At 43.7% G+C, this 22,240-nt stretch overlaps 1 protein-coding gene across 2 annotated transcripts in view; it reads left to right on the top strand.

The window, feature by feature from the left end:
• ADAMTS16 (ADAM metallopeptidase with thrombospondin type 1 motif 16) overlaps nucleotides 1-22,240 on the top strand; it is a 156,933-nt gene that overhangs the window by 70,131 nt on the left and 64,562 nt on the right. For both annotated transcript variants that reach the window (XM_010970363.3, XM_074355981.1), the window contains exons 10-16: nucleotides 797-950; nucleotides 10,903-10,998; nucleotides 15,471-15,619; nucleotides 16,721-16,893; nucleotides 18,809-18,939; nucleotides 20,871-20,994; nucleotides 21,828-22,072. In XM_010970363.3, coding sequence (XP_010968665.3) covers nucleotides 797-950; nucleotides 10,903-10,998; nucleotides 15,471-15,619; nucleotides 16,721-16,893; nucleotides 18,809-18,939; nucleotides 20,871-20,994; nucleotides 21,828-22,072 — 1,072 coding nt within the window. The remainder of the gene's footprint in view (nucleotides 1-796; nucleotides 951-10,902; nucleotides 10,999-15,470; nucleotides 15,620-16,720; nucleotides 16,894-18,808; nucleotides 18,940-20,870; nucleotides 20,995-21,827; nucleotides 22,073-22,240) is intronic.

Consider the following 22,240-nt stretch of genomic DNA (forward strand, 5'->3'; position numbering starts at 1 on the left):
TTGTGATCGCACAGGTGATTTTTTTTTAATTTTTGCCTATCAAAATGTATAAATAGGATTTAGTTGCTATTTGCAAACACTTGTTACTCTTCGTGCCAAATGTGAAAGTTATACGGAAGCATGTCTCTGGTAGGGAAGAGGATACCCTATTTGTGGAGGAGGAAATAGTTCGTTGGTCTTTTGCCATCTGCTAGTGAACTTAAGCAGGAATTCATTTTCTTCTGGACTTGGGAATCTAGTCAGAAATTAGCCTGAGCATAGAGCATTTCTGGTGGAAATCATGGCGGTGTTCCGCGTGGAATTTCTGGAAGCTGGAAGCTATCATGCAGGCTTCCTCTGGCCTAGGAAAGGAAGGAAGGAGGGAAGGAAGAAAGAAAATCCCAGTCTTTGAAATTGATAGATTGTGTTTTGCCACTTACAATGCCCTTTTTCATCTTTTTATTGTTCCTGGCAAGAAGCGTACCTGTAAACGTATCTCTAATAGGAGCTCCTCGCATGGGACATCTGGTTGTATGACCCCATCTCATGTTCCCCGTGATAAGCTTGAGAAATCCCACAAAGAACAGATTGCCTTCCCAGAAAAGGTGAAATGTATTATGAATGATTTCAGAAAATGTGGCCCCTATATTTAAATATAATGAAGATAAATGTTACATTAGCCCTCAGGAGAAAAACGGCCCCTCTTCTTCATACGAGACGCACTGTAAAATTGCTGGAGGAAAAAAAAGCATGATCGAATGTACATCTTTGTAACTGTTCTGGCATCACCAGCAGCCCCGTCTCCTCTTTGTTTCAGCACTGCCCAGGCTGTGTGCCTTGCTGATCAGCCAAAGCCCGTGAAGGAGTACAAGTACCCTGAGCAGCTGCCGGGAGAGTTATATGATGCAAACACACAGTGCAAGTGGCAGTTTGGAGAGAAAGCCAAGCTCTGCCTGCTGGATTTTAAAAAGGCAAGTGATTATTGGCCAGTGCTCAATGCAGTGTGCCTCCTAAAACCCTCGGCTTCCGGGAAACTGACATTGATGTGTTCTGCATTTATTGGGTCCCTACCAAATGTCAAGTCCTGCCTGTTAGGGCTGGTCCTATGTAACAGGAAACACATGCTTCACTGGCAAAGAAAATGATGGTGGATGCTGTTGTGGGGGTCAGTTTTCTCCCGACTACAGACGGCCTGTGAGGTCAGTTCTTTCTTTCTGATTTATCACGTGGGACCTCGGCAGGAACTCCTGGTTAGTATAAGCTGGCAAATTAATACACTGCATTCTTTTCAAATGGTGTTTAAGAAACAATCGCCCCCTGACCCCACCTCCCTTACCTGCCTGAGACGTAAGCAAAATTTACTCTAAAGCAGTAGCCTGTCTGGCACTTCTGATCACTGAATTCCTCAAGTGAAGGCTTTCTGGAGAAATGTCTTCATAGCACTCCACTGACCCCAGGGACACCCGTGGAGAGGTTTCCTCACATAAATTCCTCACGAACACAGAGGCACACGCTCCTGCTAGACGGGGGAAAGCAGGCTTCACAACTTGCTGTGCTAACCCACTAGGAAAGTTACTCATAAATTAAATGAAAGAAACTGTTTTTGAGGTTTCTTTTATTCTAGTTTATAACAAAATCAAGAGGAAAATAGACACAAATGTACGGTCCTCCAGAAACCCCCAACATTGCAGAATGCACTGGGAATGTTCCCAGGTTAAATCTAACGTGATAATCCTCTTCCTTCTGAGCTCAAGTAGAACTCCCCCGAAGGTCAGTTACAGCCCTGTGCCAGCGGACCCTTACGTCCCCAGCTGGGAACCCTCAGCTCGAGCAAGACGATAAGTCAGTCAGCCTCAGCGTGTATTCCCAATGCTGCCGTTTCCGTCGGCAGAATATGTAAAATTCCTCAGAACTTTTGTGTTACTCTCCTCTTTGCTGAGAGAAAGGAGCATGAAACTAATGTCTTCTTTCCGAGGTGAGAGTTCTGACATCAGACTCCTGGTTTCCACTTTATTTTGCTCTGTGACCACAGACTGCATCATTCATGGTAGACCAGTGCCATCTGGAAAATACAGAAAATAAGAAGTTAAATGCAACATGTCTTGTCATTACTGAGTAAACATTTGCATGCAGTGAAATGCATTTGTTTTAGGTGTACGATGGGAATGTTAACAAACATACTCATCCGTATTAGCATACTGATCAAGCTACGTCTTATTTCCATGAAGCCAAAAAGTCCCCTTTAGCCCTCCTCCGTTCAGTCCCTCCCCACCCCTTGAGCGACCATTGTTCGGCTTTCTAGCACCATAGTAACACAGTGCTTATTCTGGAACCTCCTATTGCCAAGTGCTTTCACATTTCACCGTTAAACATGATGCTAGCAATCGGTTTTACATGGCTTCCTTTTATCCAGTTGAAGAAGTTCCTTTCTGGTCCTAGATTGGTAAAAGATTTTATCACAGAATCGTGTTGATTTTTGTCATGTGGGCTTTTTTTCCTGCGTCTGTTGATATAGACATATGTTCTTTCTCCTTTATTCTGTTCATGTGGTGAATCGCTGATGGGCTTTCAATTTTTTCATTGATTTTTGAATGTTAAGCCACCCCCTACCCCTAGTACGACTCTGCTTGGTCATAACCTATTGTGCATTTTTATGTTTTGTTGACTTGTGAATATTTTGTTCAGGGTTTTTATATGTATGTTCTTGAGTAATATAATTTTGAAATTTTGTTTTCTTATAATTACCTTTCAAGAATTTATATCAGAGTTATGCTGCCCTCAAAAAAAAAATGATTTGAAAGTGTTCCCTACTCCTTTGTTTTCTTGAAGAGCTTATAATAAGATTGGTATGGTTTCTTCCTTAAATGTTTGTTAGAATTTATCAGGGAGTTCTGTCTGTGGGAAGGTTTTTGTAATTACTAATTTAACTACACTAACATATGCGGGGTTATGTAGGAGCACTTCCCAGCTAAACTGATCAGATTCACTGAGAAAAAACAAAATCAAAAAAGGACACAAGAAGAGAGATTTTCTAATGAATGTGTCTGTTTTATCTGCTTTGTTAATTTTTTTTGGTCCAAGAGTTGTTCGTAATATTTTTATTTATCCCTTTAATGAATGTAAGAGCTATAGTGGCATTTCCTCTTTTATTCCTAATAATGGTAACATGTGTTTTTTAATCTCTTTTACTTGATCAAACTATCTAGGAGTTTATCAGATGAATGAGTCCCTTCAAAACAGCAGTATTTGTCTCTGTTAATTTTTAAAAGAAAATTTTATTGGGTCATTTTTTATTTCATTAATTTCTGTTTTGTCTTAATTACATTCTAAGGCTTAGTGTGACTGTCTCTTCCTTGTTTATGAGGTTAGCTTGGATTTGAACATTTTCTTCTTTTCTTAACATAATCATTTAACTGTATTTAAAGCTAATAGTTTCCTCCTAAGCAACATATTAACATGTATCTGGAACATTTTACATGTTGAGTGTTTAATGTTATTAACTATGAAATATTTCCTAATTTAAGTGCTGATTTCTTCTTTAACCCATGCATTATTGAGGAGTATATTATTTAACTATGAAATAATTGGTGTTTTCTAGACAGCTTATTAATTTTGATCTCCAATTTTGTTCAATTTTGATCAGAGAATGTACTCTATAAGTATACTTTTGAAATTTATTGAAACATATTTCATAGCCCAGCATTTATTCTATCCTGGTGAACATTCTATGGCCACTTGAAACAATCATACTTTCTGCAGTGGTTGGGTATAATGTTCTAGAAATATTTATTTTGTTAATTTGTTTGATAATATTATTTGTATCTTCTATATCCCCCATAGTATTTATTACTTGTGTCAGTTTCATAGATACGAGTGTCAAACTTTCTAACACAGATTATGTATTTTTCTATTTCTCCCATTAGTTCTATTAGTTTTTGCTTTGTATATCTTGAAGCTGGATTATTAGGTACATACACATTTAAGATTGTTATGTCTTCCTGACTCTTTCACTATTATAAAGTGACCTTTTTTATTCTTGATAATGTTACTTTTCTTGAATTCTACTTTATCTGATATTAGTACAGCCACATCAGCTTATTTAGAAATACTCTTTGCATAGTAATTTTTCTCACCCTTTTACTGTCAATTTCTTCATGTTTTTATGTAAAATGCTTCTGTTGTAAACATACTTTAATTTGGTATTGCTTTTCTATCCAGTTGAACCATCTCTAGCCTTCCACTGAAATATTTGACACATTTATATTTAATGTAATTGTTCATATGGTGGATTTAAGTCTACCATTTTGCTATTTGTTTCCTATCATTTTCATTTCTTTTTTGTTTCTCTGTTTCCTTTTGGATTAAACTTCTTTTAAGAAATTCTATTTTCCCATCTGTTTGCATGTTAGCTATAATTTCTTGTATTTTTGGTGGTTGCTCTAGAGATTACAGCTGCATCTTTAACTTACAACCTCTGTAGAATTAGCATTGCTCCACTTTATGCAAAATGCAGGATCCTCACCACAAATACATTTCTGTATCCCTCTTTCACACTTTGTACTATTGTCAGCATGTATTTTACTATGAATGTTCTAAACTGCATGACACAATGCTATAATTTTTATTTTAAAATAATGGGTTGCTTTTAAATAAAATAGGATCATCTTTTATATTTACCCACATTTTTGGCATTTATTATTCTTGCTTTCTTATAGATTGGTTTTAAATTGGATCATTTCCTTAGGGCTTGAAGAACTTCCTCTAGCATCTCTTGTAGCATAAATCTGCTGGCCACAAAGCACCTCACATTTTCTTTACCTGAAAATGTCATTAATTCACCCTCAGTTTTGAAGGACAGTTTTTTCTGAACATGGAATTCTAAACAGAATTCTTCATTCTCTTTTCCCTTAGACACTTTAAATATATAATTGTGTTTTCATCTGGACTCAGCTGTTCCTGATAAAAAGTTGGTTGTCATTTGTATCATTTTTCTAACATTTCTAATCATTTGTTTAGACAACTCGGCAAACTATGCATTGGAATTATTTTAAGCTTCAGTTCCAGAATTACCATTTGGTTCTTTTTTTGTAGTCTGTATTTCTCTAGGGAATGTCCCATTTGTTCACTTATTATGTCTGCTTTTTACCCCTTTGTAGCCTTGAATATATTTGTAGCACATTACACGTGGCACGGTTATATGTTAGAACACGTTGCTATTTTCTGTTGCGCGTATTTATTTTGTTATCATAATAGAGGGGTCCTTCGGATTCCCTGAGCCTTTGTTTCATGCTTCCCTCAGGCTCATCAGTTCTGGTCTTCCCTCAGCCCCGGGCGCAGCCTGTCTTCTAGTTTGTGATTCTTACTCCTGAGACGTGGACTTCGGGCTTTCCGCCGGACGCCCCCGATGCTCCCTGAAGTCCCTTCCCTTTGTGTGGGTTGGAACCCTGGCCTCACCCAGCATTGTGCTTTCTCTGTCTCCTAGCCCTTACCAGCGTCCAGCCCAGAGCTGCCGCCCTCTGCTAGGCCACTTAGAATCTCATCCCACGCGTCCACCACCACTCAGGCCGCAGATACCTGCCTGCAGGAAGTCCTCGGGGAGGCCTCTGAGGCTCCCCGCCCAGTGCAGCTTTTTCCCTTCTGGCCCCATTCCCACAAGTCCTAGCTACTCCTGCAGCCCCAACCCTGACCTCTGCACCCTCCACTCAGTGAGACTGCTGCTGTCTGCATGGGCCCACCTCTCTGCACCACGGTCAGTGAAGTGTCCCCAGACAGAGAACTGGGGAGGGCAGCACCCACCTGACAAATCGCCCTTCTCTTGAGGACCAGGCACTGTATGGCCTGTTGCAAGAGTCTGAATCAACTGGCCCATATATCTAGTCCAGTTTTACAGTCTTTGCACGTGGAAAAATAAGCCTGGTACCAGTGCCTCCATCATGAACAGGAGAGAAAATACCTTCTGGAAAAAAAAAACAAAAAACAGCCATTAAAATCAACAATGTGAGCTCACTCCCTGTAATGTAAAATTGTTTCTCGATAGAACAAACTTGACATCGTTTTTATATATATATATATATATAGTTAAATTCTGCTTATGTGTCCAGAATCTCTAATATACTGAATCTCAACTTTAAATATGGAGTGGCAATTCAGTTCTTTATTTTTCATATGAATCAAAGCATCCCAGGACACTGACACTCTCATTTAAAAAATTTAATTTTTTAAAAGGAGCTCCTACTGAAATGTAACGAGAATGGGTTTATTTGATTCGATTGAAATGTAAAGAGCTGGAAGCTTTCTGATGGGAGAAAATAAAATGATAAATGGCAAGGAAGCTACCCAGGGCCTAAGCCAGCACGGGGCTCATGAGGCCCAGCCAACAGGAATTTACTGAGCTGGGTGGTGGGTGGAAGGATGATGCTTCAAGAGGGGCTGAATCGTTTAAGCTTAGCTTGGGAAGTTAGGATAATACAAACCCATGTGCATCCCTCTCTTGGATAAATAGCTGTGTATATTTGGCACGTGTGTGTGGGTGTTTACATACTTGTGTACAAATTCATACACATATATGACCATGGCTTTCTCTGTCCACTGAGGACTTGCATATTGATCATCAGAATTAGTGATAAAAGCACACCACTGCTTGAAAAGCAAATAATTGCCATAAATTATGTGTCCCACTGCAACATCATCTGTGCCTGCATTTTCAGTTTGTATTTCTGGAGCATCTGGTCCTGACAGTTTGAGAAAATGAATCTGGGGGTAGTCAGGTCACACTATGGAAATGCCACAAGAAATCCAACGCAGGTACCTGACATGTGTTTTTTATTTGGGGTGCTAGGCTGTGATGTGAAACTTAACTAGGTCAGCATCACTGAAATCGGTCTCTGTGAACATAGCTCTTAAATTATGGGATGGAATGCAAGTGAGAGCCTTCATTACAGAGAGTGGTCCTTAGCAGCGAAGGTAAAAAGCCGGAGTCTCCACCTTCTTCTTCCTGAGTCAGGCGTTAGTTATTCCAACCACCGTGTCTTTATGGAGTACCTGTTCTGCTGTGTCAACATTGCTTGGGGGCCTGACCCTGCGGTCTGAGATGCAGGATGGCAGAGTTACTTTGAAATGTGATCACTTAGTGTCCTGGGTACTCTTGGTAAATTGGGAGCCCCTCCACCACACCCAGCACGTCTTGCATTCCAAGTTCCTGGCCCTAGAACCATGATTTAATAGGGTCTTTGTTCCAGGAGGACCCTGAAGTTTTATTAAGAATGTAATAACCTGCAGGCATAATGCTGAGTGTAATACAACCATTGTCCATTATGCCAAAAAGTTAGCAGTTAAGTCAGAGAATGATAAAAGTGAGAGGCAGTAATCAGTCTGGGGTTGTTTAGGTAATAAATGAACAGAGGTTGAGGTACTAGCAATTTTATTTGTTTTCCAGGGCAGAATATCGCATTTTTATTAAACAGCCAGCAATTACATCTGTAGCCCAGCAAGGTCTCGAGCACTTTTTGACATGTTGGAACACAGTAACATGAATTATGTATTTCAAGGCTCTTCTTACTCTATGAGTTGCTTCTGGCTGCACGCTTGGAATTGGGGATTGAGCAGGTTCCAGGATGCGGCTGGAACAGACGGCGTGAGCTGGGCATGGACTGAGTGAGAGTGGCGAGCTGTAGTGGTTAGCATCCTGCACTTGGAGCTGTGTACTTAGAAAGGTCAAAAGCCTTGGCCCTCAGTAGTACCTTCCATCCACATTGCTTTATTCTGCAAAATGTTCCCAGAAACTGCAATGTAAGGATATTACAAAAATACTTGGAATAGCAGTTGAGGTATAGTATGTTCATATCATGAAGTCACCCTCTTAAGTCACCTTAGAGGTTTTTTATAATCACAATCCCCTGATCACACTATTAGTTTCATTTTACAGTAAAAATGTCCCTGGTCATTCTGGCCAGGGTTTCCACAGGAGCAAACTAATGGACACTCAGCTCATTCAGAAAGCATTTATTGAAAGCCAGCTAGGTACTAAACATTGTTCCTGGTATCAGTGACAAATAGATAAAAAGAATTTAACATTTGAAAACACTGTCTATTTTGTATCAACTCCCAAAATCTTTGAAACTAACCCGTGAATTAGTACCACTAGCCCCCGTAAGCAGAGCTGTGAACCCCAAGCCGAGAGCTGGGGTTCTGCTCACGTCTCCTCATGTCCTTGAAGTGAGAAACGGCACATGCACTGGTTTGATGCCTGTTCGGTGCCAGGCCCTGAGTTGGGCACGTTCCCTTCGACCCCTTCATTCAGCCCCAGGACAAGTCGCTGGTTGGCTGCATGTGGGAGGACACGGGGGGTTCTGCCTGCTCGACTCACATCGGGTAGGCAGACTCTCTACTGACCCCTGGGTCCATCTCCCGGCTGACGCAACCGCAGGAGCAGCTGCCTCCCGCACGCCCACCATTCCTGTATCACTCACTCGTCCACCTGTCTGTGCGCCCAGAGCCTGAGTCAGTAGGTCTCTGTGAACCACCTCCCAAGGGCAGGTGTGCTTCCCCTGCCCCGCTGTCCGAACTCTGGCTGTGATCCACCACATCTCCACCCAGACACTGAGCCTCAGTCCACAAGCTGCAGTTTCAAGGGACTTTTATTTATATCCTGGTATTTTAGCACGTTGTCTTCCCTGCCAGCAAACGCAGTTTTCTGGTTGTCTCTTTGGAGAGTTACAGACATCCAGTCCTCTGCTTTTATAGATTCCTTTCGGTTTTATGGCTCTGATCTCTAAACACCATTCTGGCCAAGGCCAGAGGCCCCCCCATACAGCACGCTTACTCCTGTCGTGAGAGCCAGACAGTGCGCTAGCCACTAACGAGACACAATTGCCCCAGTACACTTAATGGTTCTGGAGCACTCTCAAGAAGATGAAGTTTCATGGCACAGTGATTGTAACCGTAGGAGGTTACTATGGATACCTCAAAATAAAAGCAATTCATTGATATGCAAATTAAAGCATCGAAAGTTTACTTCTTTACCTTCCAAGTTCTCGAGAGCTATCTTATTAGTGAGAGAGATAACAAGGGGAAAGAAATATGAAGCTGTGTCTTTGACAAATATCTTAACTTCTAAATACGTAATAAGTAAATTTATGAAGGAGCTTTAGTTTTATGAAGGTAAAGTTAATATGGATTCTTAAGAAGGAAATCCTTTGAGAGACCACTCACACGATGCAGAAAGGCTCGTGGGAGCACTTCTCTAGCGTCAGTGAAACAGAGAATGAAAACACAAATGCCATGAACTGCTATCTCTCAAGGAGAACTATGTGGAAGTTTTGCTGTGTTGCATTTTTTTAATAACACAAAACACCCTGCAGACCCAGCGATGAAATGTCTTGGGAAATAGAGCAGCACTTGTTCAAATATTCAGAATCTGTGTGCAGATCATTTAAGAAGCGTTTTCATCACAGGCAGTTAAAGCTACCACCCGCGTTCCCAACGTTTCCGTTACGTCGTGAGTCCCACTGCGTGCCCTGCACGAAGATGTTCCTTTGGGCTCTAGAGGATATAAAAGTAAAAATAATTCTCTACTCCTGGAGAGACTTTTCTTGGCTATAAATCTCAGATCCTGTTTTATTTAAGGACACATCAGCCACGTAGGACCTCCTTGCTTTGCACACACCTTTCTTCTTCCCCGTCTTCCTTCCTTTGCACAAACCCTTCTTTCCTTCTCCTTTGAATGTTGTCCTCAAGCTCGAGTGGAATCAGATGTCCATCTTCTCTGAGTCTTTCCCTGAGTCCTCTGAGCAATACTCATTTCCCGTTCCAGCAAGCCCACCCCGCGCTGTGCCCCCTCACCCCGTAGGGGCGCCTCTCCCACGTGCACCGGGTGGAGGTTTACAGCTCATCTCCCCTCTAAGGCCATTTCTGGGAGGATTGATCTGGTTGCATTTCTTATGGAACCTCCTGCCTGCAAGATACCTGGCATCTTCTAGGCCTTCATCAAAGCTGTGCGGATGGTGGATGGTGGATGGATGGGTGGGTGGACGGATGGCTAGAGAGAGGGATGGACAAGCCAGCAAGTTTCAGAACCATCTTCCATGTGGAAATGAGGATTCAGACTTGGAGAGGTTAGTGAGACGTAGGAACAAGAATGGATTATAATGTCATTTGCAGCACCATGGACGGACCTAGAGATTATCATACTAAGTGAGATAAGTCAGTCGGAGAAAGACAAATATGACATCACTCATATATGGAATCTAAAAAAATGACACAAACTTATTTACAAAATAGAAAGAGACTCACGGACACAGGAAACAGACTTGTGGGGAACCGAGGAGAGAAGGATAAATTGGGAGTTAGGACTGGCAGATACCAACTACTATGTACAGAATAGATAGACAGCAGGGTCCTACTGTATACACAGGGAACTATAGTCAATGGCGTGTGGTAAACCTGTAATGAAAAAGAATATGCATATATATATGTATATGTGTGTGTGTATATATGTGTGTATATGTGTAACTGAATCACTGTGCTGCACACCAGAAACTAACACAACATTGTAAATCAATTACACTTCAATTAAGAAAAGGAGAAAAAGAATGAATTATAAAATGTTAGTTTTTTTTATTTTAATTTTTTGTAGTTTTCTTCAGTGTCTGGATTAAGCATATTTTACTCTTTAATTTAGAAATACAATTTTATTAAATTTATGATGAATAAAACCAAATTAAAGTTTCAGGGATAGAATTAAGTTGAACAGAGTCCAGAACATGAATCTTCTGGGTCCTCCCTCCATCGTAGGGGTCTACCACGAGGTAGAGTCAGCTTTTCATTTCTATCAATTGTTTTTCCCTTAAATGTTTCAGTGCTATTTCATCACAGATGTATGGACCATTTCTGATACTAATGAATGACCTTCTTTTCCCCTTTTAGGATATCTGTAAAGCCCTGTGGTGCCACCGGATTGGAAGGAAATGTGAGACTAAGTTTATGCCAGCAGCAGAAGGCACTACTTGCGGGCATGACATGGTAAGGAGCTAATCTTAGGTACATGCATCATAGTCTGATGTCAAGCTTTCAACCCACACTTCTTTCCTCCTCTTGTTGCCGGAGATTAAGGTCTTGCCTCGCACAGGAGAGAATTCAAGAACAAGGCATAGTAAAGTGAAAGCACTTTTATTTAGAGAGACACACACTCCATAGGGAGAGCGCGGGCCGTCTCAGAAGGCGGGAGAGAGTGACCAGGAGGTGCAGGTTCTTAGTTTTTATGGGCCAACGAGTAAGAGGATTATTCCAACTGCTTTGGGTCCCCGCCGCCACATGTTGACCATTTATGGTCAGTCCAGGAACTGTCACGGCACCTGTGGGTGCGCCATGAGGCTCAAGGTGTACTGGAAGTCGAATCTCCTGCCGTCTTGGTTCTAACCAGTCTGTCCTGTCCTCAGTGCTGTGTCCTTCCTTCCGTGGTTGTGCCCTGCCCCCTTGCCTCCTGTCTCACTCTTGCCTTGGTATTTTTATCTCTTTCCATATCTACACCCATGCCCAAAAACTGCGCCTAATTTACACTGATACTATGCAGAGGACTCTTGTTCTCGCCTGTTCTCGCCTTTCCAATGATATCCATTCCAGTGATGAGCTGTCTGGACTTCATCAACAGAGATGTCAGGCAACAGGTGACGGCTGAATCTGTTTAGTAGGGGGAGGCGTTAAACCCTTGACCTCCTTTTCGCCATGTGAAGAGCCGGCTTATGTAGTTCTGTTAAAGTCACAAAGCATTGATTTAAGGACTGGAGCCAACTCTTTTGACCTATTGTTGCTCCTGTGGAAAAAAGGGATGTTCTACAGCAGGGAAAAGAAAAAATACATAAGATGGCAAGCTTATTACTAACTGGTAGGTAATGGTGATTTTTGTCATCAAAACTTAGAAATAAAGTATCTTAACGTGCAAGAGTACTGTTTTAATCCTTGTGATTCGGCCTGTGATTGTACTTTTTTCCAGCACATAAGAGGCTCTTGATAAAGACAGAAATGTATCAGAACCAAACTGTCACTGTAACGACCTTCATTCCACGCGTCTGATGCTTTGATGATGTAAAAGAGAAATGCGTGCCTGAATGCCACTGATCTAGGACGTTTAAAGTCCTAAGTAAATATTTCCCACCATAAACACATTGAAATGTGAGTGCAGATAGAATGGATTCAAAGTATTAAGAAACAAAGCTGACATATGTGTGAAATTATTGCAACGCTGACTGAGGAAATGAGGTAAATTCGCTTAAGAATCTCGCCCAGCAACCACTCATCCTACACGTGTTAATGTGCTTTCTTTTCAGACTTTCACGGGGTGGGACTGATACGTAAATCCTTCTAGTGATGGAGGCAGCAGTAAATTCATCCACAACAGAAAAGTCTAATAAAATTGCTTTAGTTTCTCAAAAGAGAAAATGGATTTATCGAGCTACAACGATGTGGAAATACCAATTAGCAAAGGATACCAGGGGATTCACCTGAGTGTTAAGCTTAGGTGATCACGGCGTTCTGCACATAAGTGGTTAAAATTGATCAAATTTTGCAAATCTGATAGTTTGCCAAATTACACCCATTTGGCAGCCCTCGCGCCGCTGCCCTGAGTGACGGTTCGCAGGGACAGCGCTTGGCCCTCCAGGCGTCCGACTTCGTTTTCGTCACCTGCTGTTTCCCTGGAGGATGTTCTTGTTCTGTTGTATTTACCTTGAAAGCACAGGTAAACTGATTTTCATTGATGTTTTCTGTTATTTTTCCCTTGTGTTTCCAAATAGAGCTTTTACCTTCACATTGAAGAGAATTAGAGCATGTTTTTGAAAAAGCCGGAGTAGGTGCCTACAAATTACATTAAGCGTTCCGCCCAGGGTCACGTGGCGTGGCTGCCCAGTGGCCATAGTGGGATGAGTGTCAGAGGCTCCTGTAAAAGCTCCCTGTGGTGTTAGCTGTGTGTCTTCCTGTCTCGCTGGGGCGCAGGTGTCCGTGAGGTCTGCTAACTTGGCAGCGAGCATTAGCAGAAGTCAGCATCCCAGTGCTTCGGGATGTTCCAGGGCAGCGCGTGTGCTCCTGATGACCAGAGAGGACAGCAGTACTGCTGTGCACCTTTCTCCTGCGTGGGGACCTGTTTTCCGCCACCTGCCGCCGACACTGGGGCATGGGGGTTAATCCAGCCAACGGTCAGTGCATCTTTTAGTGGCAAGCACTGTACTTAAAACATGATATACATTTAATCCTCACAAGCACCCTGGGAGGGTGACCCTACTGCCACCCCCACTGTGCACCCAAGAATTCTTCCAGGGAAAGGACGCCGGGCTCCTCTGCACTCACGCCGTGAGACGCCCAGAACAGGGGCGTCAGGACTGCCGCCTGGGTCGCACCAAAGCAGATTCTGATTCTTTAATAATCCCGAACATAAGATTAAATGAGCCCTAACTTTGTAATGACATTGCCCGTGGTGCGAGGCACGTGGCCTCATTCCACGGGTCTTCAGAACTCAGTCTGGTGGTTTCCGCCATCCTGAGTGTTCACAGGAGGACAGGCAGGCTCAGGGCCCGAGTGACGTGCCCCGGGTCACTCACCTGGCTGACCTGACGCACGGGGCTGGTTCTCCACTCCACAGGGTCGGTTTCCGTGCCTTGCACTGCTGCTTCCCCGGGGGCGCCAGGCTGAGGTGTGAGAGCGGGTTGTGTGAGCGGCATCACGGGAGGGATGTGTGCCTCATCCTGCCGTGGCTCTTCCTAAGATAAAGCCTTTGCGTATTGGCCACACCCTCCATCAACTAAATATAAAAGTGTGATAAACGTGGGGTGGGCCTCAGAAGCATATCTGGTGTTTCAGTGGACATTTTGTGTGTCTGTTTAACATAGGGGTCTTACCCCTGACCACCTCACTGACGGGCTCCACTGGTCTGCTATCTGCGTGAAATTATACTAAAAATTGTGTGTGTGCAGGTTCGTGTTTGTGTGTCTGCGTGCTCCTGTGCATCCCCCCGGCCTCCCGGGAGAAGCTGTAGTTCTTTCTTCTCAGATTCTCAAGAAATTTTTTAAGTAATTTTTTAAAGTTAGTCATTTTGGGATACTATGGCCAAAATGGCAAAAAAAAAAAAAAAAAAAAAGCATCTGCAAGACTGTTAATTGCAGCAATAATAATCACAGCAAAAGACTGGAAATGATGCAGATGTCCCCTAGCTGGAGACTGGCTGGAAACGCATCTAACGGAATGTCATGTAGCTGCAACAGAGGGACAAGGGATGTGCCTGTATGACTCTGTGGAATGAGCTACAGAACATACTGTTAAGTGGAAACGTGGGACGGAGAAAGATGTGGGTAATAGGCTGTCATTTATGAAAGAAAAGGAAATACTGGTCTATATAATTATTTGATTATATTAAAAAGGGATAAACTCTAAGTTTGGGGGGAAAGTGTGTAAACATTTTCTGTAATTTTAAAACAAAATTACATCAGATTTTATTATAGTAATTCATGCATATCCAAAGCAAAATGAAACATTTAGGCTTTAAGTCAAGTTGTTGGCTTAACTGCGACCGTGACAGAATTATCTAGGTGACTTTAGAACCTAGCTCTTTGTGCATCTCACGTAGACTGCCTCCAGCAGACAGTGAGCACCGCAGGGAATCTTAAACTGTTTTGAGCAATCACGTTCATACCGATAGGTTGGTTTTGCTCTTGTAAAACCATTAATTTTTACAGATTCCTACTCGGTGCTTTGCTGGCAGAATGCCAGCTGTGCCCAGTGAATGCATCCGTTGGTGGGAAACCAGTGCGGTTGAACACAATGCTAGGTCTGCAGCTTTCGCATGTGGTGGAGGTGAAGAAACCACATGGATTTTAGCAGAATTCACATCACTGAGCACGTCTCTAGAGAAAGGAGAACTGATAGGATCGCCAGCCTCAGAGGGACAGGTGGAGCTCTGTGCAGGCTGTTTCATGTCCTCGGAAAGCCGTGTGACCCCTGACATGCATCCATTATAACCTCCAGGCTCCCAGCCCAGGTGCTTTGGAGCAAAAGCACAGAGCCCCGGCCAGAAATGACAAGGTGTTGAGGCCACAGAACCTCCAGCTGGACTTTTCTACCTGACAGTCAGTCTGCCCCAAAAGTCACATATGAAGGGTGTGTTGTTTCCAGGAAAGGTTAGAGTTCACTCACCTGACAGGTGACCCATCAGCCTGAAACTTCCTGCATCACGACTCAATTACACCTGCTACGTTCCAGCCGCTCAGACAGACGCCTGAAAATAATTCTCCTCTCCCTCTTCCCTTCATGGGGATTTGTAGAACGAGGCTAGGTTTGAACAGAACAAAAAGGAGCAGCATTGAATGTATTTTTATTCTGTACTCCTGAGGGTGGAGATGGAGAGATCTGCCTATTTTACCAAACTCCCCAGTGCTGAGCATTACAGCAGCAATAAACCCACCGTCTGCCCATCAGTCATAATCGCTTTTTCCTTTTTTAATTTTCAGTGGTGCCGCGGAGGGCAGTGTGTGAAACATGGTGACGAGGGCCCCAAGCCCACCCATGGCCACTGGTCAGACTGGTCTCCCTGGTCCCCCTGCTCCAGGACCTGCGGAGGAGGGGTGTCTCACAGGGACCGGCTCTGCACGAACCCCCGGTGAGCACCCCCACCGCCCCCCACCAACCAGCCACCTCTCTGCTACGAACCTTCCTAACAGCATGTGGACGTGAGCTCAGTGATAATGATCCTGTATGACCTTAAAATCTCTCTTTCCTTTCCCCCGTTGCTGTAAGGAACTCTAAGTCGAAAAGCACTTTTACTCAAGCATTTCTTGTACAATGATGTCTCTTTGATATAATTTAATTACTTGACCACAGCAGAGTAATGGACCCAACGGGGATATTCAGGAGCTGGATTTTAACCACATTTACATGAAATACCAAAGTCCTGCCTAAAATAAGGAAATAAATCATGCAAAAAACATGGAGAACACGCATCAATAGATAAGCATCAGTAAGAACAAGTGAAAGGACTGGCTTTTCATCAAACACATTTACCATCACAACATGCGGTTTTGCTGTGCCCCCTGTAGAAGACAAGGATGCTGAAAGCAGTCACCACGGCAGTGAGCAAAGGGGTTTAAATCTTCCTCCTGCACCTACGTTTCTTTACTGTTAGTCATACGACATAAGCACAGTTATTTACTTCAGTCCTGTCTTTAGTCCTGTGCCGCGGCTGGGTGCTCTCTCATCCTGCTGTCTCCGCGAGAATTGTAGGGGGTTCGAGGGGTGTTGGCTGGCACTTCCAGCGAGTGGAAGATGACTGGCTCTTCTGTTCCCATTCGGTGTCACAAGGAAACTCATAGCGGGGAGAAGGTGCCATCCGGGAGGCGAAGTAGTTGCATTGCAGGCTCAGTTCTGCTTTTTATCAGCTCCTTCCTTGGTCACCCCCTCCTTTATAGACCTCGGAGAAGAGCGATGCTCACCCTGCCTTCCACTGAGTGATGAGCAAGTTCGTGCGAACTCGCTCGCCAGATTCAGACCTGTTCTACTAAGGTTGCAAATAATACACTCCATAGAAAAGGGAAACACGATGCGTATCATTAATATGTAAGAAGGTGCCAATGCCTTAGCAGAGATGCGCTTTTCTTACTTGGTGTCTGTAAGTGGTTTAACAGCATCTGTTCCATCTTCCAATAAAGGAGGCATGAGTAGCTCTTAAAACATCAGGTTTCTAACTGCGACACATACATTCCAGACCATCAAATGGAGGGAAGTTCTGTGCGGGCTCCGCTCGAGCTCTGAAGCTTTGCAACAGTCAGAAATGTCCCCACGGCAGCGTCGACTTCCGCGCCCTGCAGTGCGCCGCGTACAACGGCAAACGGTTCCGAGGATGGCACTACAAGTGGGAGCCCTACACCCACGTGGAAGGTAGATCTCAGGCCCCGCTTCCTTGGGCTTTGCTGTCTTTTTCTTTTTTTTAACTGAAGTATAGTCAGGTACAGTGAGTGTGTCAGTTTCTGGTGTCCAGCATAAGGAGTTTGAGATTTGCAAATGATAACCACTATAAATAAAAATGGACTTTACTGTCCTGACTCTTTAAAGAAACACCTGGTCAATAGTGTGGGATCCAGACAGACCAAATATTGCCATGCGAGGGCAATGTCACTGGTTGTTCTCGCATTGTTAGTCTGATTCTGCTGGCCCTGTGGCCACTGGCCTCTTACCTAAAGTTGACCAGTTGTGAGCTCGGAAAAAAGAGAGTGAGACCATGTGTGCAGAACACCATTAAATCTTCAAAGCAGTGATAAGACACTCAACGTAGATGCTTTGTTGATAAAGAATCAATTCTTTTTTAATTACAAATCACCGAAGTTGATGGTGATATGGCTATAAGCATGTCACCCACTGAACACTTAAAATGGCCAAAGAACGAAAGAAAAATGTTTGGATCTTTTGGAAAATCAGACAGTATGCTATATTTGGAAAGTCTGTATCTATAAATTATAAATGCAGATGTTCATTTGTACCACATGTAAGATTTTAGTATCCAGCTAGAGGGAAATATGGATTATTCTTATGATTATAATAGCTTGAACCCAGTACCTCGAATAGGATAATTTGAGGATAAATTCGAAGAACATTTAATCACCTCCTTGTTTGAGGTTTAGAATATTGTCCAAGAACCACTTGAGAAATACGTAAGTTGGGCCAACTTATCTGACATTTACTTTCACCATCACAGTATATAGAATGTTTTCATGGTGAGAGATTTATCAAATTAGTAAAGTCTGGAAGGAAAATTTATGCAGTTTTATGCAAACCCTTTCTTGTTGTGTTGTTACTCCTGAACTCAGTAAAAATTAAGCCAGTGAGAAATGAGTAGGCGGGAGAAAAAAGTAGGAAAAAGCTTTGAAATTGGGGTCAAAAATACGTGTGATAGCCTTGACTTTGCTTGTCTTCAGTAAAGAAATGCACTGATCACAGAAGCACGTGTTAAATTTGGTTCTGAGCATTTTTCAGTTGGGTCTCTTATCCTGCAATCAAGAAAATATCTGTACATGAGTCTTGGGCCAGTGAAGACTCCTTAGGCAGGTAAATTTTTATTATCAACTGTTCCCTTCTTTACCAAGAAGAGAACAAAGGGGAAAACAAAGTTTCTACAAAAGTTCAGAATAGTCATGTAAATGACACATCCTTGAAATGGATTCCCCAGAGGAAGGGAACTTGATCTCCAGCCTCAACTATGTAACGAGGCCTGAATTCTCTGCGTATCAGTACTTTTTGACAATCCATTGTATGTATAAAAAAACAGTGCTCTCTGGAGATTTCATCCAAAAGTTACTCCCTTTATCAGTTTAAAAATAGTGTGCAGTTTAGGAAATGTGTTTAGGAATTTCGTGATTATTTTAATGGTTTTATTACAGCTTATTTGTAACAATTTTGTATATTGCTACAAAATGATAGCGACTTTGCATTTCTACGAGAAAGCAGTTAATGGTACTAGTGATCTGTCAGGACAGTACATTGCAGTTCAAGTCGACAGGTGCTTACTGGATGCCTGCTGTGTGCAACCACTGTATGCAGGACAAGGACCAATCAAGGACAGAGCAGAGTGAAATTTAACAGTGAAGCTTTAAAAAAAAAAAAAAAGACAAAACAGAAAATTAAAGGGGAAACTCCAAGCCTACTGAGGCAATTCGAAAAAATGTCTGCAATGTGTTATTGTGTGGGAGTTATTTTATGGGCAAAAAAGAAAAAAATAGTCTATCTAAAATTTAGAGCAAAAATGATCAGCGCTTAAGTATCTTTCTCATTTGTGTTTGTGTGTGTATTTCTTTTTAAGATCAGGACTTATGCAAACTCTACTGTATCGCAGAAGGATTTGATTTCTTCTTTTCTTTGTCAAATAAAGTCAAAGATGGGACTCCATGCTCGGAGGATAGCCGTAATATTTGTATAGATGGGATATGTGAGGTAATAACGATCATTCATTCGTTCAACAAACATCTCCCGACAGTCTACTTTGGGCCAGGCACCCTGTAAGGGGCAAGAGAGACCAGACATTTAAAACGTACCCTTTCCCTCCAAGTCACTGTCCAGCAGGGGTGAAAGCGAGCTGGAGACGCACAGGGGTTTGTGGCAGCGGAGGTGTGAACAGAGCACAGGCAGAAAGGAGGAGCTGGTTCTCTCTCAGATGTGGACCTGAGAGATTTGCAGGGCCCCTCAGGGAAGGGAGCTCAATCAAGAGGGTGAGCTGGAAGAGGGGTATGGGCGGAGCAGGGAGGGGACACGGTGCTGCAGGAAATCACGGGCTGGTAGGACCCGACTCCATCGTCACTGGGAGGCAGGCAGGAGCTGGGGGATGCCGAGGGAGCCCAGTGGAGGGGGAGACCCTCTCAAAGGGCCGTTTGCAGCCAGGACAAGGGGTTGGGCTTTTTTTATCCTCGTGTCCCTGGGGACCAGACCAGCGAAGTAGCAGGGTCAGATTGCAGTAGTGGGGTCAGATTGCAGTAGCCCGGTGGTGGAACAAGTAAATCAAACAGGGACAGCTGACAGCCAGAGGCCACTATGCGGGGGTCTCAGGAAGCTGGGCGGCCTCCCTCTGTTGGGGAGGGACTTAGGACACAGGCTGGGGAGGGTTGGCGGCTCAGTGAACACAGAGCTCTGAGTGGGTCGCCACGTGCAGAAGGGATGGATTTTACTGCAGACAAAGGGAGGGTGTCACATGCAGTGGTCAGATGCACTGCAGGTAAATCACAGGCTTTCCAATGAAGAAGTTCCTCAATATCCGTCTTCAGTGGAGTCCAAAGACCTTGGTCCCAGGCCTAAATTTCTCTAAGGTGTATGACCCTGACCACGGTCAAGTTGAGTCACCCACTAAGACCCTCTGCAATCGTTTGAGTGCATGAAGATTAGATTAAATGATTCTGTTAAGATCTCTTTCAGTTTTAAAATACTCAAAGCTCTACCCTTGGTGTCTATTCATTGATTTGTTAAATATGACATTCTTTTTAGAAATTCTTAATAATACAGTGTCGAAGCCCCTTATTTGTAATTCTGAAACCCAAAAAGCTGTGAAGCAGAAAGTTTATTTGGAGGCAAAATATAACCTAAATTTATTTGGTCGCAAAACTACTTTGAGCTGATGTGGGACTGTGAGTGACGTTTATCGCGCTCAGTGTGGAAATGTGTGCATTTTAAAAACCTCATTGCTGCCCCAGGCTCCGCTGGGACTCTCACGTTATATGCATAAGATGTTAATTACCTTCCTAAAATCAAAAAAGCTCTGCATTCTAAAGTGTATCTGCCCTCGGATTTCAAACAAGGGAGGGTGGACCAGAGTTACTTCCCGTCCGAATGGGATTTTTGCATATCTAGACGATATTCTTTGTTAGGAAATGTGCAACTAGCAAGCATCATGGAATTTACAAAGAGCTGCTAAAACTGGAAGACAGGAACCAAACGTGCCCATGACGTAGTTACTGCCGAGAATAATCGTCCGGGGCCTGTGCTCCTTCTTCGCCTCTGCACAAGGCGAGTCAAAAGCCCGAGGTGTGCTCCCGCGGGCCCTCGTGACACCACAGTGCTTGTCACTTGTGCTCAGTGCCTTAAGCCAGCCTGAAACGTACCTGCACTTCCAACACAGCAGCCTGATAGATTTAATTCGGGGCTCGAGGTAGGACGGTTGTGTAGCCGTGGGAAGAGGACAGGTTCTGCCGGCCCCGGCTCTCGTCCTCCGGATCCAGGTGTGGGGAGGCAGCCTCCCAGTGCACACCGGGTGTCCGTGAATATTCGTTCACTCTCCCGTGTCAGTGAAACTTCCAAGGGTCCGGGGAACAGGTGTGTGACTTCCCTCCTCTTGTCTTTTCTTTCATGACTGGCACGTGGCCTGGCGGGTCCCGCAGAGAGTGGGCTGTGACAACGTCCTGGGATCCGACGCCGTGGAAGACGCCTGTGGTGTGTGCCGGGGAAATAACTCGGACTGCACGACGCACAAGGGCCTGTACGCCAAGCAGCCCCGCTCCAACCGTGAGTCCGCCCGGCGGCCTGCGGGGCCCGGTGGGTTGGAACGAACCGCTTGACGGGACAGCGGGACACGGAGTGAAAGCACGGGCAGGCGGAGTCCTGAGAGCCCCACGCAGACTCCTGCCCTGCCTCGCCTCCCAGACCTCCTGTCGTGATGGGCAGTGGTTGCCAGGTTATTGGAATTAAAATGGTTCTTAGAAACAGTGGAAATAACAACAGCTCTGTTCCAATTGAAAAACGAATTAATTTTTTTTTTAAAGTGGTGATGAGGTGAAATCATGCCACAGTGTTTGGCATGCTCGCGGACAAGGGGCACTGTGGACGGACTTCTGACCGGGAGAGATTTTAAGGATAAAGTCAGAATTTAATCTGGAGCTCAGTCTTGGTTTTTGTTTTCAAAACAAAACAAAACAAAACAAAAACACCAAGCTGGGTGGTAACAAAAATGCATAGAAAAAGAGTCTGGATAAAAGTGCCCCACAATATGGTGATATTATGGATAGCTTTGTTTATTTTTTATTTTTGCTTTTTTTTTAAATTGAAGTATAATTGATTTACAATGTTTCGTGTTTTTAGGGGTTTTTTTTTTATTCTGATTTTTCTACCATGAGCATGTTGACACTTTACAATCAGGAAAAATTATTTTTAAAGGACTTTTAACTTAAAAAAGGGGAAAGAAGTGATTTATGGGGCCCGTGTAACTGATTGCCGAAAGAGATCTTCTCCAGGTTCCAAATTCTGCATCTTGAGGTTTAGTGATGGAGAACCGGAGGTACCCAGGGATCGGCATTATTGAACGAAGTACCACATGCCCCCCTCCTTTTTCTTTACTCCAGAGTATTATCCGATGGTCACCATTCCTTCTGGAGCCCGGAGCATCCGCGTCTATGAAATGAATGCATCTACCTCCTACATTTCTGTGCGGAATACACTCAAAAAGTACTACCTGAATGGACACTGGACAGTGGACTGGCCCGGCCGCTACAAGTTTTCAGGAACTACCTTCGACTACAGACGCTCCTACAAGGAGCCTGAGAGCTTGACTTCCGCGGGGCCAACCAACGAGACGCTGGTCGTGGAGGTAGACGCCAGCCTCTTGCTTTCAGGGCTTGGATTTCGGGTCTTAGGGAGTTTTGTGGGTTCAAGGCTATTAGCATAATTTTACATACACAGAAAATTGTTTGCAACTAGACAGCATCTCAGAAGCAAGACTTATCACTCCATAGAGTGAATGGGCCAATGGACTTGT

This window comes from Camelus bactrianus, chromosome 3 (genome assembly GCF_048773025.1).
Source record: "Camelus bactrianus isolate YW-2024 breed Bactrian camel chromosome 3, ASM4877302v1, whole genome shotgun sequence".
Classification (NCBI taxonomy): domain Eukaryota; kingdom Metazoa; phylum Chordata; class Mammalia; order Artiodactyla; family Camelidae; genus Camelus; species Camelus bactrianus.